Source organism: Homalodisca vitripennis, chromosome 4 (genome assembly GCF_021130785.1).
Source record: "Homalodisca vitripennis isolate AUS2020 chromosome 4, UT_GWSS_2.1, whole genome shotgun sequence".
NCBI lineage: Eukaryota > Metazoa > Arthropoda > Insecta > Hemiptera > Cicadellidae > Homalodisca > Homalodisca vitripennis.
In genome coordinates, this window is record NC_060210.1 from 64,200,328 (window position 1) to 64,225,790 (window position 25,463).

The following is a 25,463-nucleotide window of genomic DNA, read 5'->3' on the forward strand; positions in this document are numbered from 1 at the left end:
CACATTCCATAATGGCTTTCTGAAAGACTGTGGAATCAGTACCTATAGGGACCACCAGCTTCCAACACTCCCACAATGCCAGCACCTGTGCCATGTTTTTGTTTTAGAGCAATCAAAAAACCATTCAAGCTCTGCTGGTAAAAGAGGTTTCTTTCCCTTTGTCAAGCCTCCCTAGAAGGTTTAACAATCCTGAAGGGTTTGTCGAAGAAAAACCTTTATGGCATCTGATCAGAGATCATGTGCAAAAGAATATTCGTATAGAGTATCAATCTATCCTTTGGATAGTAGCCAGACTAGCTACTGCCATCCTTGCCACCTTTTATGGCCACCAGATAACAGCCCCAAACATTAGTGCAGGTCTAATCTCGGAGACATAAAGCCAATACAAAAGCCTCGGTTTAAGTTCCCAAGACTCACCTTTTACATCAAAGACCATTTCCCTCTGGTATCAACCCTTTCCAGATGGGATTCAGGACTCTATCAAGGTTGATGCCATGGTACTTGATCTCCAACTTTAACTCGATGAAAGAGCCTCTCAGTAAGAATGGAGCAATACCCTCCAACTGTCCGCCTTCTTTTAAAGGCAACCATGACAGCCTTCGCACTAGTTTCCTACCATGTTCAGAGCAGCATTGGTCAATTTTGTGACTGTTGTGTTGAACTTGCCACTCACAAGAATCACAATGTCATCTGCATAACCTGTGCAAAGGCACTGCTGCTGTTCAAAGACACAAGCAGGTCGTCCGCAACTAGCTTTCCACTAAAGGGGAGAAATGACACCACCCTGGGGACAGGCCCTTTTACTCCTTGCACTGATGCTCACTCCCATAAGATTGGTGGTAACTACTCTATTCGTGAGTAGGGCTCTTATCCACTCACATATTTGACCATCAATACCACGTCTTGAGACCACATTGACAATCGTCTGTATTGTCAAAAGCTCCTTCAATGTCCAGAAAGACACCTATGGCTATTTCTTTCACTGTTAGCGCTTGCTTAATACTGCATATAATTGATGCAGGGCTGAGTCACATGATCTTTCTGGAGTGTAAGCATGCTGATTTGGATGTAGAGAAGAGATAAGAAAGGAACACAGACATATCGGCCTAAAGACCAATCCAGACTAGACCTCCCCTGCTTTGGTATAAACACCACCCTGGATACTCTTCGGGAAAGAGGAATGTATCTGAGGGCCATAGAAGCCCTGCACAGCCAGAGAATGAGAATATCCAACCCTCGCTGCAAGCAAACTGGTCTTATCCCATTTCCCCCAGGAGCTTTGTAAGGACTAAACGAGTTAATCGCACTCTCAATCCTCTGAAGGAACATGGCAAACTCCATTGTGAGTGGTGTGCTCCCCCTCTACAGCTGAGTGGTTAAGTGCCCGTTGTTGACTCCTTGAGTCCTACTAAAGAATTGTTTTTTTGAGAAATTACATACTTTAGGTTTACAAGCATTTCATTTAGAGAGGGGCGGACTGTTAGGTCAGGAACAGGTATACCCTCGAAATAAATTAGTTTTAAACCAGTTCCCTGAAACATTTAACCAGTTCAATATGAAACATCAATATTTAGTGCAGTTATTGAGAGCATATATTAAACTACCATGTTTAAGTGTCAAATTTATTCAATCCACGATGCAAATAAAGAGAAATAGAGATAGCTAATAAAATATTGAGATTACAGGAGGAGTTACAACAATGAAAGGAAATTTTTTGACTGTGAACAACACTGATCTTGTATTCAATCATTTGAATATGAATATAACCAAAAGACACAAGTTTTCAAAGTGATATATGTAAATGGCATGAATTCTACATTTTCTAAAGACAAACGAACTAAATAATGGTTGCATTTTGTTTTGTCCAAAAAAAGTTGTTTTTAAGTTATAGAATTTTAATTAAACATTGTTTGGGTTTTAACGATTCTTTTTATATCTCATTAAATATTTATTATGTTCAATGTGACAAAATCTGCAGAAGAAATGAATCTTTTAGACGAGACTGAAGTAGCAAGTAAACAAATATATTTTTTCTGGAGTTAACAAATCATGTTTGCTGGAGGCATAAAAAGGTAAAGGATTTTTCCACCTTTTTGGCTCGTTAATTCAAAATCTGTATTCGATTCTCCCATCACTACCCTAACCTGTAGATTCAATTGTAACTAACTTGTCCTCTCGACATTTTATTTTCGTCAGTCCTTCGTTTCACTTGACCATCGTCCCTCCTAATCACACAACTCGATTATGTCCACTGTTCCTCTGCTGAGCTCTATGTAGAAAAACCTTTATCGAAAAAATGCAAAGCCTTTTTGATCTTGTTCACATACTTTTTTCAGTACTACATGAAGGCTGTTGAAAGTATCTTCAAATATGACGGTGAAATTTGGTTTACGCTAGTGTGTAGACATAAATTTGACATCTGTAATCAGGTAAGTGACCGCATGAAGTAGATATGTAATGCATGCGGCGCAAGACTAATACCTATAAGGAAATACTCTATTAGTGCTAAAGAATATGTTAACTTGAATGACCTGGTTGGTAAACTTATTGTAAAACAATTGCTGCAGATAACCTAAAGTTAGAAAGTAACTTAGAGATATCTGTTTTGCTTCCAGTAGACCTACCAATGAACCATCTGAAACTAGGCCTAGCTTAAAAACTAAAGATACAGCTTTGAATGAAGATACAAAGTCTTCTTCATCAGGTGTACCGGTACTTGTCTCGGGCGCTGTAAAAAAGTAACAAACGTTTAGAAATTGAAACCCAATCATTAATACCTTGACACTCGGCTCAATGTGATGCCGGCATTTGTGAGGAAAGTAAAGAAAGATGCCAATCTGTCGGTAAAAATAAGTTATCAACCGTAATAGTAAGCCTCAAAACGATCATGTAAGGAAAAGAAAGTATGTTGTGAGTAGTGCCGGGACTGAAATTAACCTCAAAACTATCGACCATAAATATTTCATGTTTGTATCACGAATCATGAAGAAACTGAGTTTAAAACTGAAGATGTTAAAAGTGTTCTCAAAAGTACGCAAAACTGTACTGATTTGTCAGTATAAAAACTAATCTCACGGTCTGCTGAGGTTACCTAGTAGTTCTATCAAGGATACCTTCTCACCACAATTTTGTCCTACAGGTACCTTTGTAAATAAGTTTTTTTTACCAGAAAGGAGAATTTAAACTCCAAGGAAAAAAGTTAACGAACAAGTAATCTCCAAGTTATTAGGCGTTACATACAGTAACACTCTCAGAATTATGCCCTGGAACGTTCAAGGGATGACTGGTAAAATTGACATTATTAATTGTTTAGCTAAGAAGGATATGTGTAACATCTCGTGTCTTTCAGAACATCGGTGCACGACTGCTGAAATGCCACGTATACGTTTATCTGGTTTCAAAAGTGTATCATCCTATTACAGATCAGCTAAACCTAGAGGTAGAACGGTTGTATTTGTCAGGGACTCCATCGACTGATTAGTCTTTGACAGCAGATATATAGAAACTGAATAACTTGCTTTGAGCTTTCGGCTACCTTCCTACCTACCCTTAAGACTGATTGTTTCATTATATTGCACCCCTTCAGGTAATATCATTACTTACTTTGACAAACTGTATGAGTTCTTGGTAAGTGCATGTTGCGCCATTTGATATTATTTTAGTAAGAGACTTTAATATCAACTCTTTGAAACTGAGACTGCTGTTTCAGATATGCAAAACCTAACAAGTAGTTTTGGCCTTTACAATTGTGTTAGTGAGAATGTAGCTGTATAGACAACATTTTTATTCCATACTTCTGGACAGGTGGACTGCGACGATTGCCTATTTGAGTTTGTCTGATTACAATGCTATCATCTTGAGTATTAAGTCAGAACTAACTTATAATGGACCAAATTCTTTAATTAGGCTTATAATAACAACACTGAACCTGGTTAATGTTGTGATTGTATTCATAACTTTTCAAACTCAATTTAAAGACCAATTTACTTATATTATATCTAAGATAATACTTAGATTTTAAGATAATTATTTAGATGTAAGTAGTACGTTTAACAATGATTTATTCCTTTGGACACTTAACTCTGCTATGGAACTTAAAACTATTTTAAATTCCTACCAAGTCTTAATAAATGTAGTAATTGGTACAATAATGATTTGTTAAACATAGAAAAAGTTACACAACTTATATTATATAATGCTGAACACTACTTCTGCGTATATAAAATTTATGTTTGTAAATGCCAAAAAATAATGTAGGTTTGAATTACATAATGCAAAGTTAAATTATAACAACAATTTCATCGGAAGCTCAAAAATAAAACCAAATCTGCCTTAAGTATTGTTAAACAATCAAGAAGTTGTAAGCCCCTACCAGTACCCAACTGTCTGACAGCTGAGGGTTTAACTCCTATTAACTCAATTGAGGAAATTAGTAAGAACGTTCCTTGTATCCCTAGTGACCACATGGACTATCTTAAAAATTTGCAAAGTGTTTCAGCCAAAAAGTTTTCTTTAAAAGAGTTTAAAGTTTACAAGGGATTGTAAGAGTTTACTCTGTTATTAACAAGTTAAGAAATAGTACTAGTCTTGACATTTATGGTATTAACGCAGCAAAGTTAAACTCACCACCTAACTGATATGGTTTTAGGCCTAACCTTAGTACTATTGAAGCAGTACTTTCCTTGTTGTCTGGCCTCCTTGAAGGACTTGATCGAATGGGAAAAGTGTCTTATTCAGGTCTTTTGATATGTCCAAGGTCTTTGACACCGTGGATCATAGCATATTAGTTACCTTTATAATTTTGATGATACAGCTGTTGATTAAATATTATTTAAGCAATAAATAAATCCGTTAAATACACAATGTCCCCAGGGTTCCATCTTGGGACCTACTTTGTTCATATTGTATATAAATTACTTGCCAGTCAATTTAAATAAATTAAATTCCAAATGTTTTTTTATTTGCTGATTTCTCTCTCTCTCTCTCTCTCTCTCTCTCTCTCTCTCTCGCTCGCGCGCGCGCGCGCGCGCGCGCGTGTGTGTGTGTGTGTGTGTGGGCGCGGCGCTATATTCGATTCGGTTAATGCTTCGTTATTTTTAGAATATTCTTCCATTCCGTATGCTTCCAGTATTATTGTTCCTGGTGACATTAATCCATCTCAATTAATTCTTTTCTTAAATAAGGTGTAAAACTCCACTTTCAAATTTTATTTCATTGTTTGCTCTCTGTTTTACGAGTTATAGTTTTAAATTTTTATAATGATTGAAAATGAACGCTCTCTTTTTTACGAGTTATAATGTTACATTTTTATGAAGATTGGGAATGTACATGTTGTTTTGATCCTAGTTTACAAAATAGGTATGGCACTATTAATTGGCTAGTTTTATTTTGGCATCAGTTGTTAGTAAAGTTTCTGGATACAATTAACAATAAGGTACGTGATGTCAAAATACATGATTGGTTTGTTTCAAGAGCTAACGAAGCTGTTACCGAAATTAGCTGAGTCATCAGAGAGCCCTTTACCGTCTAAGAGCGTAAGCTGGGCAAATTGCGAAATTTTTCTATCCTTAAAACAAATGATTTCCTTTGTATCTCAAGTCAATGACTCAGGATCTATCCGTGGTTTGAGAATTTGGAGAATACCTATCTGATTTGATCTAAACCTCAGGAAGACAATATTTAGTCTTCAATATTTATCATTTTGGCTCTGAATTAGAGATGTGGTTTACGAAATCCCGATATCGTTAATAGGTCTTTTGTTTTCAAGGAACGCCGTAAAAACTCTGAAGGATAGAACATTAACATATTTTACTTGTAATAATTCAATAATTAAGATATGTACATGTTCTAACTACAACGATATTTTATGCTTTATTCAACTTCGTAATAGTTATACGAACGAGAAAAATATATGTGCAAAGAACCATGTTATTGTATTGAACATTGAATCATTGTATAATATGATGGTGTAACTAATTCTTCAAAGGTGGGCTTATATATGATGAGAAAAAAAATACGAAATGAGGATTGTGATTAGTTTTTTCTACAATCTGTATGTAGACAGACTGAGTGGACTTTGGTAGTGTCATAAGACGATCAAAATATATATAACGATTGATTGATATAGTGAATTATTCTAAATCTTATTTGATTCTGTTCAAATTCTGTATATTCTCACTAAAAATTGTGGTTAAAAGTATTAATTGTTAATTGGAATCTAAATCTTTAAAAATCAAGAGCGTTATTGACAACTTTATTGGTATCTGCTTTGAACTAAGTAGTGATTCACCCCTCTTCACTTCCTCTAGGTGTTTTGAGTAATGGTGCTTACAAGATAAGTTCTTGTTTTCAATACGTGAGTGTAGCTCTTTCAATTTTCAGGGTTCGTTTCTGAGTATATCACAATGCCGAAGAATAAGGGTAAGTTTTACTTAATAAAATGTATTAAAGTATTATGAAATATCGATTCTTGTGTAATATATTATAGGCGTGACAAATTGACATTCAAGGAAATAAAATCACGTCCTACCCCATTCCATCTACAGTATATATTATTGAATTGGTAGTTGCTTTCTCCTTTTTGCTTACGTTACGTCTGAGATGTAATATTTAGTGTTTATAAATGTGTTGCATTACTACATCTGCCGTAATGTTTATTTTCCTACAGCAAAATGTATATATTCTTTAGACATCCATCTGTCCATTAACAATGTAGGCTAGGCCTTCTAAGTTATATCCAAAATTGGTTAGCTTACAATCTTTACAATTCAAACACAGGATTGTCTTAATTTTACATATATATTGTATTATCATCTTGTATGTGTGTAATATATCTTGTTAGGTAGGCCTACATTTTGTTACCTCGCCATTATAATTTCACTCTATACAATCAAAAGTTTTAATATTTGGCCTATTTGCTTTTTGGTAGGCTAGTCTAAATTTAAAGTTTACTGTTATATTAACAAACTCTTGTTTCTACATTAATATGTTATCAGTCAGTTCTAATCAGACTTAAATATTCTTAGGAAGTGCAGATGATAGCTATTCCAAAGCAATGAAGGTTACCATTACAGATAGGCTTTGTTAAAAACTTTAAGAAGTAATAATTTATCTTCAATTTAAAAGTAAGGGGTAGACTTTAATATGCGGCCTACACTCGTTCGGTTGTTTTTATTGAGTGGGTCGATGTTTTTATCCGAAGAAATAATTCGATATTAAAATTTATTTAACTTAGCACATGATTCCAACTTACTAGTTATAGTACTTTTAATGTAAACAATAAACAACAAGAAGTAACTAATACTTTGAGACTTTGGAAATGGTGACGAATATGAGAAAATATGTGAGATATTTTTCACAAGTGATGAGATTTGTTTAAGTGGCTTCAACATGTGGGTTTGGTTCCTGGTAACCCATCGGGAGAATTCTTTCCTTTATTTCTTAAAAGTGGTTACTCATTGATATCAAGCTAGGCAAGCTATTTTATTTCCTTAAAGTTTTTAGTGACTTAAAATTAGTAATTTCAAAGGATAAACTAGTAGGCCTGGCTGGCCGTAGGTCTAACTAACCAACCGCTATCACAATCGAACTAGGGTACCAAATTATTGATTAATATATCTAAACTATCAATAATACAAAAACCTTATAATTATAGTTATTTAAAATTAATTATTGAAAGCTCTTTTTAATATACTGAGTAACAATATTGTTTCAAATTAATTCAGGAAGTCAGCTCCTTCAGAACATGTGCTGCTTTCTTTTTACATCTTCCACAGACTCAAATTTTGGCCCTTTTAATGCAGATTATACCTTAGGGAATATCTAGAAGTCACATGGAGCAAGAATTGGTGAATAAGTTGGATATTCTAACACTGCTTGCAAACATACTCTTTTACACCACATCAACTACAACTGTAAGTGTTCTCCTCCCGGTGATCAAATCATCAACAAATATCACAGCTTGCTACAATAAAATAAAAATTAATGTTTTATATAGTTATGCTAACCAGAAACATTAAATATATGGTGGATAATATTAGGAAGATTTCACTGCTTGTTCATTGCTGCTATCTAGCAGGACAATACAACTATTTATTCAAAGTATCATGATGAGACTGTATTGTAGGACATGTGATACTGCTATTTTTTGTGGTCAACATTCGTAGCATGCTAGTGGGTCAATATATTTCTTACATTGCTAATACAATGAATAACCTCATTTATATGCAGCCTCATTTATTTTGATGGTTCTTAATTTAATACCTTAGCACTCCCTGGATTACTTTTAATCCATATCACTCTTGAATTTATGTTTCATTTACTCAACCTCTTGAATTTGGTAATAACTTCAGAAGAATTAACTTAGTCATCTTCATTATCAAAGCAATCTAACTTTTCTTGTAACAACTTTTCTAACAAGTTACCATTAGCAGTAAGGTAATTAGGCCTACCTTGTTGATAAATACAAAAGTGTGATATGTAGTTGGTTAAGAAGAAAATGCTTTTATACCACTGAAGAATATTTTAACTGTGATTTTAATGATCTAAGAATGTGAATGTTGTTGTAATTTTTAATATACAATTTATTGTTGTAATATTATGACTTAGCTGTATTAACCAAAGCCAATAAAGAATCTGAATCTGTAGATAAATTTTAATAAATGGGAGCTCAACTATTATGGTTCCAGAATCTCTTGAAGTTTCATTTAATAATGTTTCCATTTCTTCGTTAAAATTGATGGAATTAACAGAAGAGGTTTGATATTCAACATGCTATTTTCAGCATGTGATATAATCTGTTTAAAAAGTTTAGCAAGAACATTGCAAACTATATTCCTTTCTTTAAGTACTTTCATTAATTTCAATTACTTGATTAATGTTCTGATTATCCAACAAAGTACTAAAAGGGAGTATGTTTTAACTTCAGTATTTAAATGAATTATTATTAGTGAACTGCATTATTGTGTTTATTGTTTCAGGAAAGGGAGGAAAAAATCGTAGGAGAGGAAAGAATGAAAATGAAACAGAGAAGCGTGAATTGGTTTTTAAAGAAGATGGTCAAGGTAAGCTGGTATCTGAGTTTTAAAAAGGGCAACTAATAAAGTTTAGGCTCCTTGCATTTGTTAAGAGAATGTGCATTACCATAAAAGCTCTTGATCTTATGCCCAATATGAGAGCCATCTGATTAGAAATTGTGATCAGATTATTTGTACAGTGTCCCTCACTGAACTCCTTTTAGAGTTCTTCAAAGCCTGTATTTCTCATTTGGTTACTCCATCACCACTACACTACTGCACTTTTCCTATGATTGATTCTACCATATTTTATTTCTTGACCATTTTGTCTTTAGGCAAGAACTAGGATTTATTTTAACAATGTCCATTTAAAGTTTACTGAGGTATTAGGAATATAATAATAATGGTCAAAATTGTTAAATGTTCATTATGAATTGCTTGAAGAGAAATTAATTTTACACACACACACACGAGCCTTGATTGAAATTTTGGCCTCCATTTTTCTTTATTCAAATCTTTTGAATAATTTTGAAACATGAGAATTCACTGTAACACAACTAATCTAAAACACAAAAAACTTAATTTGGTAAATCTTAAGCTCAGCGACTACCGCTCCGATCGCCGTAATTTTTTGCATTCTAACACAGGTTAACGTAATTTCACCGAAAAAATAGTCCCGATTATCGCCGTAGCCGTTTACTCCCCCCCCCCCAAAAAAAATTTTTTTGAAAAAATTAAATTAAAAAAACCTGACTGACAGTGCATTTATTCGTTTTTTTTTGGTGTTATTAGTTCGTAGGGCACGTAATTTCACCGAAAAAAGTAGTCCCGATTATCGCCGTAGCCGTTTACTCCCCCCCCAAAAAAAATTTTGGATAAAATAAAATTTGAAAAACCTGACTGACAATGCATTTATTCGTTTTTTTTGGTGTTATTAGTTCGTAGGGTAGTAGTCCATGTACTAATTCTAGTATAAACTCGTCTTATCTTATCAGTAATAAGCGCGTCGCTTATCTTTTGCCTGTAATGAAACCTGCGTTAGTTCTGTCTGAGTGTTGTGTGTGTAAGCAGTTATGCGTGATCTGGGCTTGGACTTTGCAAGCTCGAGTTAATTTTTTTTCTAAAAGAGCAAGCAGCGCGAAGCGCTGCGCAGCGGGCAAGCATCGCGTGATCTGAATTTTGAATAGGCAAGCTAGGGTCTTTTTAGCGTGTGACAAGAACCATCGCAAGCCATGTCAATAACTTCACTAATTATTCCTTGTCCATGTGGGTTCGTTTGTGTACGTCTGGCGGTCAATCGAAGCCGTCCTATAGGTCACGTGACCCGTCCGGCCAATCGGAAACCTTCCTGTTTGTCACGTGGCTACTGTCAATTCATCAAAACGTCCATGGTCGGCCATTGTTTTTAGTTTGATAGTCGAAAATCTTGTTATTTATGTGTTTTGTATTGCCAACATTGTACTGCCGTAAAACTGGTTTTTATATGTTAGCGATAATCGGGACTATTTTTTTCGGTGAAATTACGTTAACCTGTGTTAGTACGAAAAACCTTACGGCGATCGGAGCGGTAGTCGCTGATCTTAATATTTACCCTTAATTTTAACAGACATAATGAACCGTATAACAATTTGTATTGCTGTGGAAATAAATTTTATTCATATAAAAACTTTAAGATAAATATTGTATGCTTATGGCATTGTATAAATACAAAAATTCAACAACTTGTTTTTTTTTTTAAATAGTGAAAAATGTTGTGGTTTTTGAAATACTGTTCAGTTATTAAGTGAGTTAGTCATATTTGAATTATTTTACTTTCCCTGTACTATTTATACTTAAAACTCCAGCAATAAAAACTAGTCATTTATATTGATAGTAACTAAATATTCACTCAGTCACTTGTCCAATATATATTTTCTGGTCATGTGTATTTGCAATGATATAATATTTAATTTTTTAGAAGCTCATATGTTTACCGCACATATCTTGAATTATATAGAATTTTAGATAATTAATTGTAAACCAGAAAATTAATAAACAATTAATAGATACCTATTACAGCCTCTTATTAGGGCCTTGAAAATTAAGTTTTACCAGGGTGCTTTTAACACCAGTCAGACATGAATATAAATATGCAGGTGCCTCCTGCCATCAGCCCTAAAGGGTAATCGCTATGATTTAATATTTGTTCACTTTAAGATTTTGTTCTTTTATTTTATATCATATGCTTATTTTTTATTTTTCATGCTTTATGTTGTATATGTATATTTTACACGCATAATATTTATTAATTTTATTTACATGTACATTTTTTATCTAATAACAAATGTCTATCAGTGTATTATTACAATTTTTATTCTGGTTATTTAAGTTTTGAAACAGAATTATTAATATAAAGTTGAAACACAACTTTAAGTAATACATAATAAATAATGACATATGTTTCAGAATATGCCCAAGTGACAAAGATGTTGGGTAATGGTCGACTTGAAGCCATGTGTTTTGATGGCATAAAGCGACTGTGTCACATCCGCGGCAAGCTAAGAAAGAAGGTTAGTCTTATAAATAAGTAAAGTCCTTTTTTAATTCTTGACTCATACAGTTTACATTAAGAAAACCACAGGTGTAGGCTACGTAGTGTTAAAAGATACTTTGTTATTAACGACAGAAGGTTTGAAAGGATAGGATTTCGGACATTTACCACGATTATATATTACAAAATGTATGACACAATGTTTCGGCAATTAAAATCTGTCCTCTTTGTGAGGTGAGAAGACACGTAAAATACATATAGTTAGACGTCACTTGCACAGGTTGCAAGTGATGAGCACAAATACACGTCTCTCAAGCGAAAGTGGGGCACTGCAGCCCCAACAGCCTGTTGTGTCACACTATCGCCTGTGTTAGTGTGATGTGTGTTTGTGACTTGCATCCTGGGCAGTGATGTATGTTACCCAATGCCTGGGTTCACTTTCTTCCATCTGGACTATAAACAGTTATTGGGCGTGTTTAATTTCTTTTCTTTCTGTAGTTTCCTCTCTTTTTGGTAGCAGGTTATTGTGTCAAACATTTTGTAACATACCGATGAAGGCTGTGGATAGTTAAGGAATGCACAGCGCCACGCTGTCAACAATTTCTCTGAGTATATTATGTTCCTAAACTCTGCCCCTAAGTATCAAATAAACTGAATTTTCTGTCTTGTAGAGTTTATTTTGTAGTATGTATAACTAACATTTAATTGCCATTAGGTTTATTTTTTGAGTTTGATTATTTTTAATCTAAATAATTTATGTTGAACTGTTAATAGTTCCAAGTAGGACTAGACAAATTAATTAAAAAAAAATTACTTATACTGTACCAAATACTTTAAAATGTATATTTTCTACTTATATTTTAAATCTATTTTGAATGCTGCTTGTAGGTATGGATAAACCAGGGAGATATTATCTTAATTGGTCTGAGGGATTACCAGGATGCCAAAGCCGATGTCATCTTAAAATACACACCAGATGAAGCACGAAACTTGAAAACTTATGGAGAATTCCCAGAAACAGGTAAAAATGTTTTATATGTTTCATGTTTATATGTAAAAATGTTACATTGGTAGTGATTATGGCAGTAGTATTAAATGTGGCTCTTTAAGGGTTAGTCTCTCATGATTCCGGAGTCCATTATTATTTTTTTTTTTTATGATTAGTTTAAAAATGAATACACTGTATACAATAAGAGGCCAGAAAATGTAACTAATATTTTTAATAGACTAAAATGTTAATAAATAATATTGTTCCATTGAAACAAATCGTCTCAAAATATTGAAATTTGTTGCAATATGTTTTTGACAGTTAAGTAAGTAAAGTATATATAAGCAGAACAATTGCATATACATTTTTGAAAAAACTAAGAGTTTGAAATTGTTTATAGGTTTTATTTATACATCTTATTTTTATAAGGTTGAATTTAAATTATTTGAATTATATCTGTTTGCTTCATTCTGATGTTTGTAATGAATAACATGTTATTTGTTGTAGTGCGCATCAACGACACAGTCACGTTTGTGGAGGATGGATTCGACGAGGACATCGAGTTTGGAGACGAGATCAGTGACGAGGGTGAAGGCGACCCTGTTGATAATGTAAGAATTGTTCACTACACAGTCTGTCAGTATTTAGCAGATTATTTTGGATATTTTAAGATAATACCCTACCTTATTGGTACTTTTGCATAGTTTCCTTAATCAAGGTGGCCACCCGACTGGTAAGCCGGGAATTCTCCTGAGAACCGGGAAACTTTCTAAAATTATTTTTTCGTGTCCAAGTACTTACAAAATCAAGACATAATTTGACAGCTTCATGAATCAAGAACTCATTAATCTCGAAACATCGTATTTCACACGATGTGGTTCGTGAAATTGTGAATGAAGATCGGCATATGTTACTGAGCTCCATCTGACATATTGAACTAAGGTTACCTCCACAAGTGTAGTGGAGTTTATCTTGGTTAGTTCTACTCCTGTGACGTGGCAAGCCTCTCCCCCCTCCCAAAAAAAAACAAGAATGCATTGGACAATTAAAATCAACCAATCGATTGTTTCGGACCTCAGCACTATACGAGCAGTACACTGTAGGCGGTAAAGCGGCATAGTGGTAGTGGCCGCAATACAAAAAGGTTTTTTGTTCTTAAGTATTATTCAATCGCTGAAGTTGTCAATCTCTTATTCTTGAGTCAGAATAGTATATTTAAAAGATGTGTGTTAGATAGATAGCACAGACCTAAAATGTAGTGTTTTAAACAGGCTTAAGAGTTTGGTTCGTTGAATAATATAATGTTTGACGGTTTGATGAGAGGTGCAGTCCGGTTTTTTAAGTACACCAGAATGACAGTTGAATTTTACCAAGCCTGATAAGATACCTTTTGGAGAAAAAAGTAGTGGGCTTCCTACAACAAATAACGTCAAGAAGGGGGTTTTTGCGTCCTGTTGCACAGCAAAGACAGAATGAGATGAGGGTTGAGAGGCAGAAGAAACATTTAATATCTAGAATTGGCATTGGACAAGCGCCATTGTGTGGAATTGCTCTGCCGCTTAACGTCTGTCGTGGCTAGTGTCGAGTGTTGCCTATATGTAAAACACAAACATTAAAAGTCGCCGCTCGATCCAGTGCTCACAACTTACCGCTTGTATTGCCGCAGAGGCCTCTGTTGGTCTATGAACGATTGCTCGTCACACACGTTCTGATTGTCATCAAATTACGTAGGTTAAAACAAAGAAAGTTATGTTTTAATATCATGGTCACATCCAAATCTCGACTTAACTGCGTTTACACCGGACAAAAATTTCACAAAAAAGTTCACTTCTATTTTCTAGAAAGGTTTCCCGAGTTCCATCCCTTTATCTTTATCCGTCAAAAACTACGTAGAGTGTTTCCATACTTTTAATTCACATTGTATATTGTATTGCAAGCACACAGAAATAAATTGTTATGGAGTTTATTTACTATGTTTTACTAAATTAGTGCGTATATAAAATATGCAAAATAATGCAGTATAGCATAAAATGGTAATTCTGTGTTTTTCATGTAATCAAATGTAACTTTATCGTTAACAATAAGAGGATCAAACTTACAAGTATGAAATAAGAATAAAATAATAGTAATATACATTATGTAAAAAATTAAAAAAAAAGAAAATTCCAAGATTAATTAATAGCAAAATACATGTGTGTATTTCAAAAAGCAAAAATATAGTTTATGCATATTTTTAACCTTATAATAACTTCAACTGTATGTTTTATTTATTAGTTCTGTTAAGATTTTACAGCAAAAAGTGTATGTTAGATATCAGTATTGTGTACAATCTGAAAAAATTAGTTACAATACTTGTTTGATAAACATTTCCAAGCGAGTCTTGAAACCATCACATTTATAACTAGAGGTGGGTCGTTGGCGACTGGAACTGATCCACAGATGTCCCGAACTCATAGCAACGATTTCATCTCTGGCACAGATTGCACATCTCTATTTGTAACTAAATTTAAATTGGTATGATTTATATTTTATGGAAGAACTTAATTTTAGTCTTCACCCGTCTGTGTTTAAATTGCTATATGTTAAAAATAATTCTATTGCACTAAAAACACTGATATCTTCTGTGGACATTCTTTGTAAATTTTGATTAAATTACTAAGTTATTGGTTCTTTAACTTTCATGACAAAACTTATAAATTATTTTATTTGTTACAGATCTGATACCACGACCGACCAGAAATCTCACTTCTCCCCTCCATGCCATTTCTCCTTTCCCTCCCCTCATAGTCTATTAGCTTGTGTACATTTTGTTACAGTGATATAAATTTATGGTTGATTTTATTTTTATTATTTCTTAAACCTTTCATTGGTAATTTATTAAATTTTTGAATATATTCCTTGAGTGGTATTGTTTTATTAGTTATATTTCTTGAAGATTGTTGTTAACTGTGAATGGGTTTATATACTAGCCTGTTATTTTATATGTTATATTTTTACAAAAAACTAGCACAAAAATAAAAGGCTAACAGTGTTCAGCTATGAGCAGTAGGATGGGAGATAACATCTTTAATCTGATCTAAAAATATAATAGAATTTAGAACTTAAACCAAATTTAAAATATAGCTGCTAAAAGTTTGGGAGGGAAAACTTACTCAAAATTTCTTTACAGTTGAATTTGTATTTAGATTATAAGTAGAACTATTGCAGTAAGAGATCAAATATTATCATATATGTTTTATTATTTTATTTTGGTATCTGAGCACTGAAATATAACTCTATGTATTATTTACCAGTTGGTAAATTATTTATTTAAATTTATGTAAATACTAGTAACAATATTAATTTAAAGAAATGCTGTGTACAAAGCTTAAATAGCTATAATTGTTCTTTTATGAAAACTTGCCCTATACAAGTGATAAAAATCAAATATTAATTAATATATAATCACACTTGTACAATAGATATTCTTAAATATATCTTGTTTTAATTATAATGTAGAATATAAAATGTAAGTTTATTGACAGCATGAATTCCACACGTTGTTATAAATATTTTATTAAAATATGTTTGGAAGTGCACAGAAAATATTTCTTCAGTATTTATTTCCAATGTATTTTTTGGGTTATAATTCTAAATTTATGGAGCAGTATTTATTTTATTCAAAGTTTTATTAGTGTAGCTTATATTTGTCAGTTGTGACAACCTCCAACCTTTCGTCATCCATTCAGTGTTCGGGTACTCAGAATGTCTAGACTACTTCAGCTGTTCATCTCTACTCAACTCTGTCTGCTAGTCACGTCAGGTCCGTGTAAGATTGGGCATGTCGCCACTTTTGTTGTTCATTCCATCTTGCGTTGGTTTAATAAAAGTTTGGTATTATATTTTGTAAATAAATATGTTAGCCCAGTCTTATGAAACTGTCTATATTTATTGGCTCCTCCAAATTTGGCATGTTTTTTTCAGTTACACAAAGTTGTTTTAATTTAACCTTTTTAGGACCAGCTGTCAATATATTTACGGTAAAGTAGAGTGTTGAGGGCCAACTGGCATATCGCGACAGCTCATGCTTTTTCCTTCCTGACAACCATCGATATATCGCCAGTTTGGTATTTTACTACCATTTTGGAGAATATATTATAGCAACTAAATGGTAACAAATTCATTTATAACTATAACAATTACACAAGTGCTGTTTCCCGTCTCGTTTACATTAAATATATTTATAAACAGACTTGAAACAACGATAAGTATGCTGACACTGATATAGTGTAAGTAGTGTAAAACATTTTAATCAAATCAAATCATTTATTGTCAGGACACTACAATAGTGTATAACAACGTCAACAAGTTATAACATGTGAAACTAGTTAAAGAAGCATACTATTACTAGCATTGTAAAATTCATTTACACTATATATACACTTCTTAAGCAACATGTTTTTTATGGAGGTTTCAAACCTAGGCCTAGATAATATTTTTATATGTTCAGGTAAAGCATTGTACAATTTGATTCCCAGATACCTAAAGCTACTTTGCGTGCTTGTGTATTTACACTTCATCAGCAACAGATCATTCCTATTTCTCGTAAAATAGTTATGGTTATCACTAAGGCTAACAAGGTCATTCAAGTTATCTTTAACATACATCAAAACACTTAATACATAAACGGATGGCAGGGTTAAAATATTAAACTTTGCAAACCAAGCTTTACAGTGATCTCTGTTAGATACACCGGCAATCAATCTAACAGCCCTTTTTTGCAGAATAAAAAGTTTTGTTGCATACTGTGTATTGCCCCATAAGGTGATTCCATAAGTGATAAAGCTATGAACATAAGCATAGTATACAAACAATAAATAATCAGTTGAAATTGTGCCCTTTAATGCCCTAATTAAGAAAACACCTTTAGCAGCTCGAGAGGCTATATAGTTAATATGATCATGCCACTTGAGATTCGACTGAACGTATATTCCAAGAAACTTAATACTATTTACACTACTTTTACTGTACAAATTAAGAGGTAGGTCCTGAACTTTTCCAATATTTATGTAAAGTTTATTTGCAGAACACCAATCCAAGACAGTAGAATTCTTATCGCTAAGTTTATTTACATTGTCCAAGGCTGATTCAGTACTAACCAACAGCCCCAAGTCATCTGCAAAGAGATAAGTATTTACACAGCTGTCATTTATATTTCCTGGGAGATCATTAATATAAAGAATAAATAATGTTGGCCCCAGTATTGAGCCTTGCGGCACTCCAAAGTTAACAGGTTTAGTTACTGAATATGAGCCATTTAAATATACACATTGTGACCTATTTGTCAGATAAGAGTTAAAAAAATCTAAAACTAATTGATTAAAACCATAAAATTTCAATTTATTGACTAGAATACTATGTTCAACAGTATCAAAAGCCTTTGAAAGGTCATAACTTCTAAAATTAACAACATTTTTTTGTTCAAGGCCATCAAAACAAGCACTTACAAGAGCCTGTACCGCTTTTATGGTACTGCGATTAGAACGGAAACCAAACTGACAGTCACTGAATAACTTATTTGACTCTAAATAAGCCACAATCTGCCCATGTACCAACCGCTCAAAGACCTTCGACACAGCTGGAATAATAGAAATAGGTCTATAGTTGCAATGCTTGTCCATAGGACCTTTCTTATGAACAGGAATAACCTTACTAATCTTAAATATATCAGGATAAGTTCCACTATTAATACATTCATTAAACAAGTAAGTCAAGACCTCACAAATATGTTCGGCAGCAGCTTTTAGTACATGTGCATTGATACCAAAAACATCCAAACATGTGCTATTGCTTAGGCTAAGAATAGCTCCATAGGTTTCCTCCACCTTAATTTCCTTAAAACTAAAGTTAAAATTTATAGTCTCTGAGTTACAGGACTTGTCAAGATAATAAAAATAATCATAGGTACTATTACCAATGTTTTTACAAGTATCTTCCACAGAAGAGACAAAAAAATCATTAAAAGTGTCAGGACTGAGAAAATGAGACTTGGGAACTGGCCTGCTGTTGACTTTGGCTGACTTTTTTATTATGCCCCAAGCAGCTTTGCTTTTATTTTTGGATCTATCTATTACACTATTGTTATGACAAAGTTTAGCTCTGTTTATCTCACGTTTGTACACTGCTTTGAGACTTCTATATTTTGCCATTACATCCTTCTTATCCTTAATTGTATTTTGAGTAATAAAATATAACCTATCCAGCTCAGACTTAAGTTTAACAAGACCATCATGATACCATCTAGTACATGAACTTTTAGCTTTTAATTTTAATTTTTTAATTGGAGCAGCACAATTTAAGGCCCATAAAAAAAGGTCAAGAAACATTTTAAACTTTACATTGATACTTAAATTAAGGCTATATACATCTAACCAGTTAATTTGGCTAAGATAATGCACAAAAAGGATACCCCAGACAAGCTCAAAGGTCTAGTTAAGTGTTTTAATATGAGACTACTTCCCGTCGATCCATCAGTCTCGATATCCGCAACAAAGAAGATGATGTTGTGATCAGAAGCAGGATTATGGAGCACCGACGATTGTCCTCTATCAGGATGTAGGGAAGTTAGTAGGTTATCAATGCAGCTACCCGCAGTTCCACAAGAGTTAGTATTTGGCCTCGTGATATCCGACACAGTCACATTCAATCCAAAATTATCAATTAAGTTTAATAGTTCATGGGTCTCTTCATTGTCTGCCATAAAGTTTACATTGAAGTCCCCAACTACAATAATGTTCATTTTGATGCAGTATAAAAAAGCAAAAACATCATGCAACTTTTCATAAAAAGAGGCTAGACTACCAGCAGGAGATCTATAAACCGCAACAACAACCGTCTTTAACACAGGGAGCACAACAGCTGCCAACTCACAAGTCATCTCCAGTGCGAATTTAAAAAGTCATTTATTTAACTAGAGGTTGACCGCGGCTATATTTATGACCATTGTACTATAATTTACTCTGGTCTTGGTATTTTTTTGTTTCACAGTCGATTTTGCCTTTTTCCCGATCAAGAAAATATATATTTACATACACAGCTATGAGAAGACTACTTCTGTCAAAAGATATCTAAGATAGGTTTCATAACAGTCTTAATTGTAAAAGTTAGACTTCCTTGTTGAAGTTAGACTTGGGGATTTTGAGATAACCAACTGAGGAGTTTATTGATATAGGGACACTTTTTCATTCCCACTCCAAAGTGGGGTATTTTGGGGGCAAGTCAACATTTTTAAATAGGAATCCTCATTTTAAAAGGTATTACAAAAAGAAGAATAATTGCGCAAACTACAGGTCTTTAATGTTATTATATCAAATTTTGTGGCCAATTAAAGTTTGAATTTTTTATGAAATCCCCACAGTTTAAATCACATTTAAAGTTATTGTGAGGCAGATAAAAAAATACACAATTGTCAAATGATGTGATGATTCATTAATCTTCTTCCCTTTCATTCATATCTTCAATCACAGGAATTCTATAGACTATCTCTGTCAATTTTTCAAAATTTTTGTTTCTTCTTCCTCTAGTCCATCATAAATTTTCTCCAGCATCTCTAAAGCGTTCCAGTTTTAACTTTACCCCAAGCCCGCAAACACCAATTAAAAACGTATTTTATGCTTTCTGACTATTTATCTCTTTATTTTGTAATCCTACAGGACAGTTTGGAATAACAACGCTGGGTAGTATTATTTGAATGTTTATATTACTCCTAGATCCAGTGACTGAATTAGGCTGGCAATATTTGGGGGAAGGAAGCAAACAAGAACATTGCCCTTTTAAATTCACTAAGATGTGAGCTCACATTCCATAGATATTTGTTGGCAAATCTTTCAATGTTAAAAACATCTTATCTTTCAACAGCCTAGAAGACATTCAAGCAATTTTTGTACTCTGTGAAAATCAGTAAATATTTGGTACAGTATCCTTTAATGCTCAAGGTTTTTTTACTTACTGATGCACATTGGTGTCAGTCAATGAGTACCGGAGGCATTTGAAGCTAAAAGAGATATGCGTTCTTGTCCTGAGGCTGTGTTTATTTCTGAAGCTATTGGTTTTTTAGACATCTTAAAATTTACACTTGTTTGTCAGTATTATAAACCTGATCCTTATTATAGTCATGGTGTAATCTTCATACTCTTTTGAAAACTTCAACTGCATCTGAGTCAGCACTCAGATGCAGTTGAAGTTTTATTGAAGAGTTATCTGCTGAGATAACTCTTCTCTGCACAAGTTCAATTAATAAATGCCATATCGCTTTTTAAACCTGTCAAGCTATCCAGAGCTTACATATCCCTTCCTCTCTAACACCTCCTCTAAGGCTGTTGTTTAGCCTTTTCTTGCAGTATTAGACCTGACAATGATATGCATATTTCTCTTTGTTTTGTAAACCACACGTACAATGCTTTGACAACTTTTTCAAAATCCCAACTTGCTCTAGAAAATTGTGCTTAGATTTCAGTCTGAAACAGTAGAAGCTCAATAAGTAATAACAACAGTTTTAAACTTCTTTTACAACAGCTATTTATCAAAAAAGAAATCACAACGCACTTCCAATTGAAAAATATCTTACAAAAGTAAAGAACATAAAGACTTGTACAAGAACTGAAAACCCCAATCTTAGCAAAAAAGGTTTCAATCATGTTGTGGTTGAAGTCTCTTACAGTACTCATGCACTTGTGGATTGACAACTAATTTTGTAACTGATAGAATGGTGGCAGGAGTGGGGAAAATGACTAATACATTTCAGAGACGGAGGGACGGCACAGTGTTTTGCTGTTGTATATAAACTATTTCGCTTGATTATTTATATGCACGTTATCATTCATGGATTGGTTTTGGTTGACCTGAGTTCAGGGGTTTTACTATAATACATAAAATATTGTGTTGTCATCTACTATTTCAAATACATGATTGTGGAGAATAATTAATTAATACAAACTATCATATTATGTACTTGTCTTTTGTCAAAACTTATTTTCTTATTCTTTATTGTTTGACTGAATTGATTTTCTATGGTTTGTTTTGAGATGATGAAAACCCTTTATTCTGTTACTTTATTAACTGGGTTTGATTTTTCATTATAATTTAATCATCTCATATAATTTAAATGTTACATAGTATTATTTCTGTTTTACTTTAGTTCTAACCGACATGGATATAAAAACTAACAAATTTGATACTAACTCAAATTCACCCTCTTGCTCTTAACTTTGGAAATATTGATTAGTAACGTTTGAGAAATTTGTGAATATAATCTCATCAAAGGAAAAAAGCATTACATGCGAGGATAAACAATCTCATCATCAATCAAGTTTCACAACCAATCTTTGAATTCATATCTGAATCCACAACATGGGAAGCAACAGTTGACATTTTTAATAGTATATTCATAAAACCTACAAGTGAAATATTTGCAAGGTATCAATTTTTCTAAGTGGAGTTTTGTCTTCAACAATTCGACAATGGTTCTTAGAAAATAATACTTTATCTTTGGAACAAGCTTCTAATCAGATTCTTGCTTTAGAAGCTCATAATCAATCATATTGTTGTTACTACCATGACATTCTGTTAAAGTAACGATTGACAAATACAAAGCAGAGGCATTAATAGATACTGGAAGCTCCGAGAGTTTTTTTAAGTGATTAGTTTGTTTCTCGGAGTAACATCAGACTTTTTCCTGGATCTCCAATAACATTCATACACAAGAGCAAAAATTGCAGTATTAAAAGATCTTTGTGCTGATGTCATAATGGATCATGATTTACTTAAATATAATTCTCAATTCAACTGAATTGTGGTGGAAGCAAATCTCCACTTACTATGTGTTCCCTACCTCATGCTGGAGTTTTTTTGTTCTCTTATGACAAGAAGCTTAGAAATTACACCTAGTCCTATAAGGATCTTTGCGCTTCCGGAGTAGGATAATATGAATAGGTAGGGTGGGGGTAAGGGCCGCCTCCTGTTGAGATCTATGAGGAAGAATTTAGGGCACTAATCTCAAGTCATGTCCCCTCAGAAAAATAGGAAGCAGGTCTGAACCAGCCTCTCCAGTCAAAGCAGGCAGGAGGTGGCATATCCTTATGTCTAGGTTAGCAACAACCTTCGACACCTAGGGAAGCTCAAACTCTTGTTACTACTAATGAAAATCATAAAAGGCGAATGGTGATAGACTATTCTAAAACCGCTTTACTTAGACGCTTATCCTCTAGCTAGCATAGAGCATGTTGTCTCTCAAGTATCGAAATACTCTGTTTTTAGCACCATCGATTTATCTAGTGCTTATCATCAAATTCCCATACGAGATGGTGAAAAGAAATACACTGCTTTTGAACCTAGGGGTAGGCTTTATCAATTTACCAGAATTCCATTCGGGGTAACAAATGGTCCAGAGGGTGATCGATGGCATTTTACAATCTGAAAATCTAGATGGAACCTTTGCATACTTGGATGATATTACAGTGTGTGTGGCAAGGATCAATATGATCATGATAATAACCTAAATAAGTTCCTTGCTGCTGTCTAGAAATTTGAACTTACCATAAATGATAAGAAAAGCAGCTATTCTCTCCAGTCAGTAAAACTATTAGTCTATGAGATAAATATCAGAACTATTAGATCTGATCGGAACAGACTTAAACCACTAGAAAATCTACCACTTCCTACAAACACAGCTTTGTTAAGAAGAATTATTAGTATGCTATCATGTTATTCTAAGTGGATATCACACTATTCAGGCAAAGTTTGAAGTTTACTACAAACAAAACGTTTCTGGTTTCATCTCAGACTTTGAAAACTTGAAACAAGAAATAATTAAATCAGCCATTTCTGCTATAGATAAAAATATTTTGTTTGATGTTGAAACGGATGGATGGTTTTTCAAGACCATATACTTTTCTGAGTTGGCGATAAATCTCGTGTTGTTTAAGCACGTTTTTTGTGCTTAAACAACAAACGTGTTACCAACCACACTTCACAATTCGCAGGGTTTTCAATTGCTTTAATTATTTTAAACTGCTATTGTAAAACAGCAAGGAGCTACAGTAGCCTTTCACTTGCATGGCTGGATAGCAACTGAACGGAGAAATGCACTGACGTCAAAATGGCCCCTAGCGGCTACAGAATGAAACATAACCGATTTTCTGGATAGCCCTCGTACATTTAAAAGAAAATCAGATCTACAGCCAAGAAAAATACCATTTAGAAAAAGAATTTTTAGTATATATTTTGTTCTTATATAATGTAAATACAAGATGACTCGCCTAGCCTAATATGGGAATAATGAACAAATTACCTCAACAAGCAACACTTGCAGCTCTGGTGATCACTTTATTCCACGTAATGAAAATTGGAATTGTGATTGGCTTAAGAACCCTACTCAAGATTCCCATATGAACTGAGAAGTTAGACCCAAATTCACTGAGAACACAACACTCTGAGATGAGCAGAACGTCTGCCAAATGGTTGTGCAAAAGTTGTTTGACATTATACTTCTGAGACAGAACCATCCTTAATAACTGGTTATATTTTACTTGGCAACATTTGCTGCATACAGAGTAAACCTTAGCATATTGGTCATAACATTTTTCTCAATATTATAAATATAGTTAGATTCAAACTAAGATTGTAACTAAGCAGATAGTTCACCTTCCTCTTACACACAGCATCTGAAATCTGATACTCCATAAAGAGGATGGTAGACTGGAGCTAAATTCAACATTCACATTGAACAGCGTATAGTTGCTTTATGTGTAAGCAGATAGCATTGTCTTTCCGTAATTTTTGTACTTGAATACTAATTTGATCTATAGAAGTAAGCTCAACATTTTTAGTTATTCACTTGTATTTCTTCATTTATTAATATTCTGCCATCAACTGTACATTAATATGTACAGCAGTAATTTCCTAACCTGGAAAAATAATTTTTCATTATATTATCTTTAAAAAGTTCAAAAGTAAAAGCTTTGGTTGTACTAGTTACACAAGAGATAACCTATCCAATCCTATAAATTGGGACACAGCAAAAGTGAGTGCTTCAACCTATCTATGGTGACAAGTGATCTCGTGGTGTGCCCATTCTGGCGTGAAGTGAACTTACCTCTTTCATTTTTTCTATTGATGGGGTAGCAAATGATGAACTGATGGAGACACTTTATACTAACTGGTCATCACTTTGTGACTTCGTTGGCTATTAACTAAGAGGGCAGTTTTTCTTGCAAGCTTGTGAAAAAAGACTGAACATGTGCATGTAGTGGTCATAGCACTCACAATTAATGGAACTAATACAATCAAAGGTAAAAGTTTAATATTATATAAAAAAAATTTTTATTTACTCCTCTAAAGCAATAAAATAAAATTGATAATTTTAACAGTTAATCCCTTTTTATTAACTATTTAAGAACCAAAAATCACACTGACTATGTGGTATATTTTTTTATTTAAGGCAACAGTTTGCATTTTAGGCCAAATTAAATGTAACTGAATGAAAACTGTCATGTATAATTAGTATTGAAAAGGTTAATTTTATTACCTTTTCTACGAAAATGATTGTAATAGCACTAGTATTATCAGTAAGTTAACAGTTACACTAATTTAATAAATGTGTATCTCACACTAGTAAACTAAAAAAAAATCATAACATTCAGTTTTACAATAATATTAATTTCAATTCAATTTTACAGTGTTAGTATATTTTGTAATATCACAGCAGTATTAATACATGACTAAATATTACTTATGTTAGGACATTTTATGTTATATTTGTTAAATTATTTTCTTTAAAAAAGTAACAGGTTTTCTTCGTGCCAGACCCATACAGTAGAATCTGTAGTCACACTGAAAAAGAATTAATTCAAATAATAATTATAATATTTTAGTAATTAAAATCTTACATTAAATA

General features: G+C 33.3%; 1 protein-coding gene across 1 annotated transcript; it reads left to right on the forward strand.

The window, feature by feature from the left end:
* Nucleotides 1-6,133: 6,133 nt before the first annotated feature.
* Nucleotides 6,134-16,449, forward strand: LOC124359410 (eukaryotic translation initiation factor 1A, X-chromosomal). Its single transcript, XM_046812132.1, has 6 exons — nt 6,134-6,420; nt 8,979-9,062; nt 11,460-11,563; nt 12,433-12,565; nt 13,040-13,143; nt 15,248-16,449. Exons 1-6 carry the CDS (start codon nt 6,405-6,407, stop codon nt 15,251-15,253), a joined length of 447 nt encoding a protein of 148 aa, XP_046668088.1. The 5' UTR covers nt 6,134-6,404; the 3' UTR covers nt 15,254-16,449.
* Nucleotides 16,450-25,463: the final 9,014 nt, after the last annotated feature.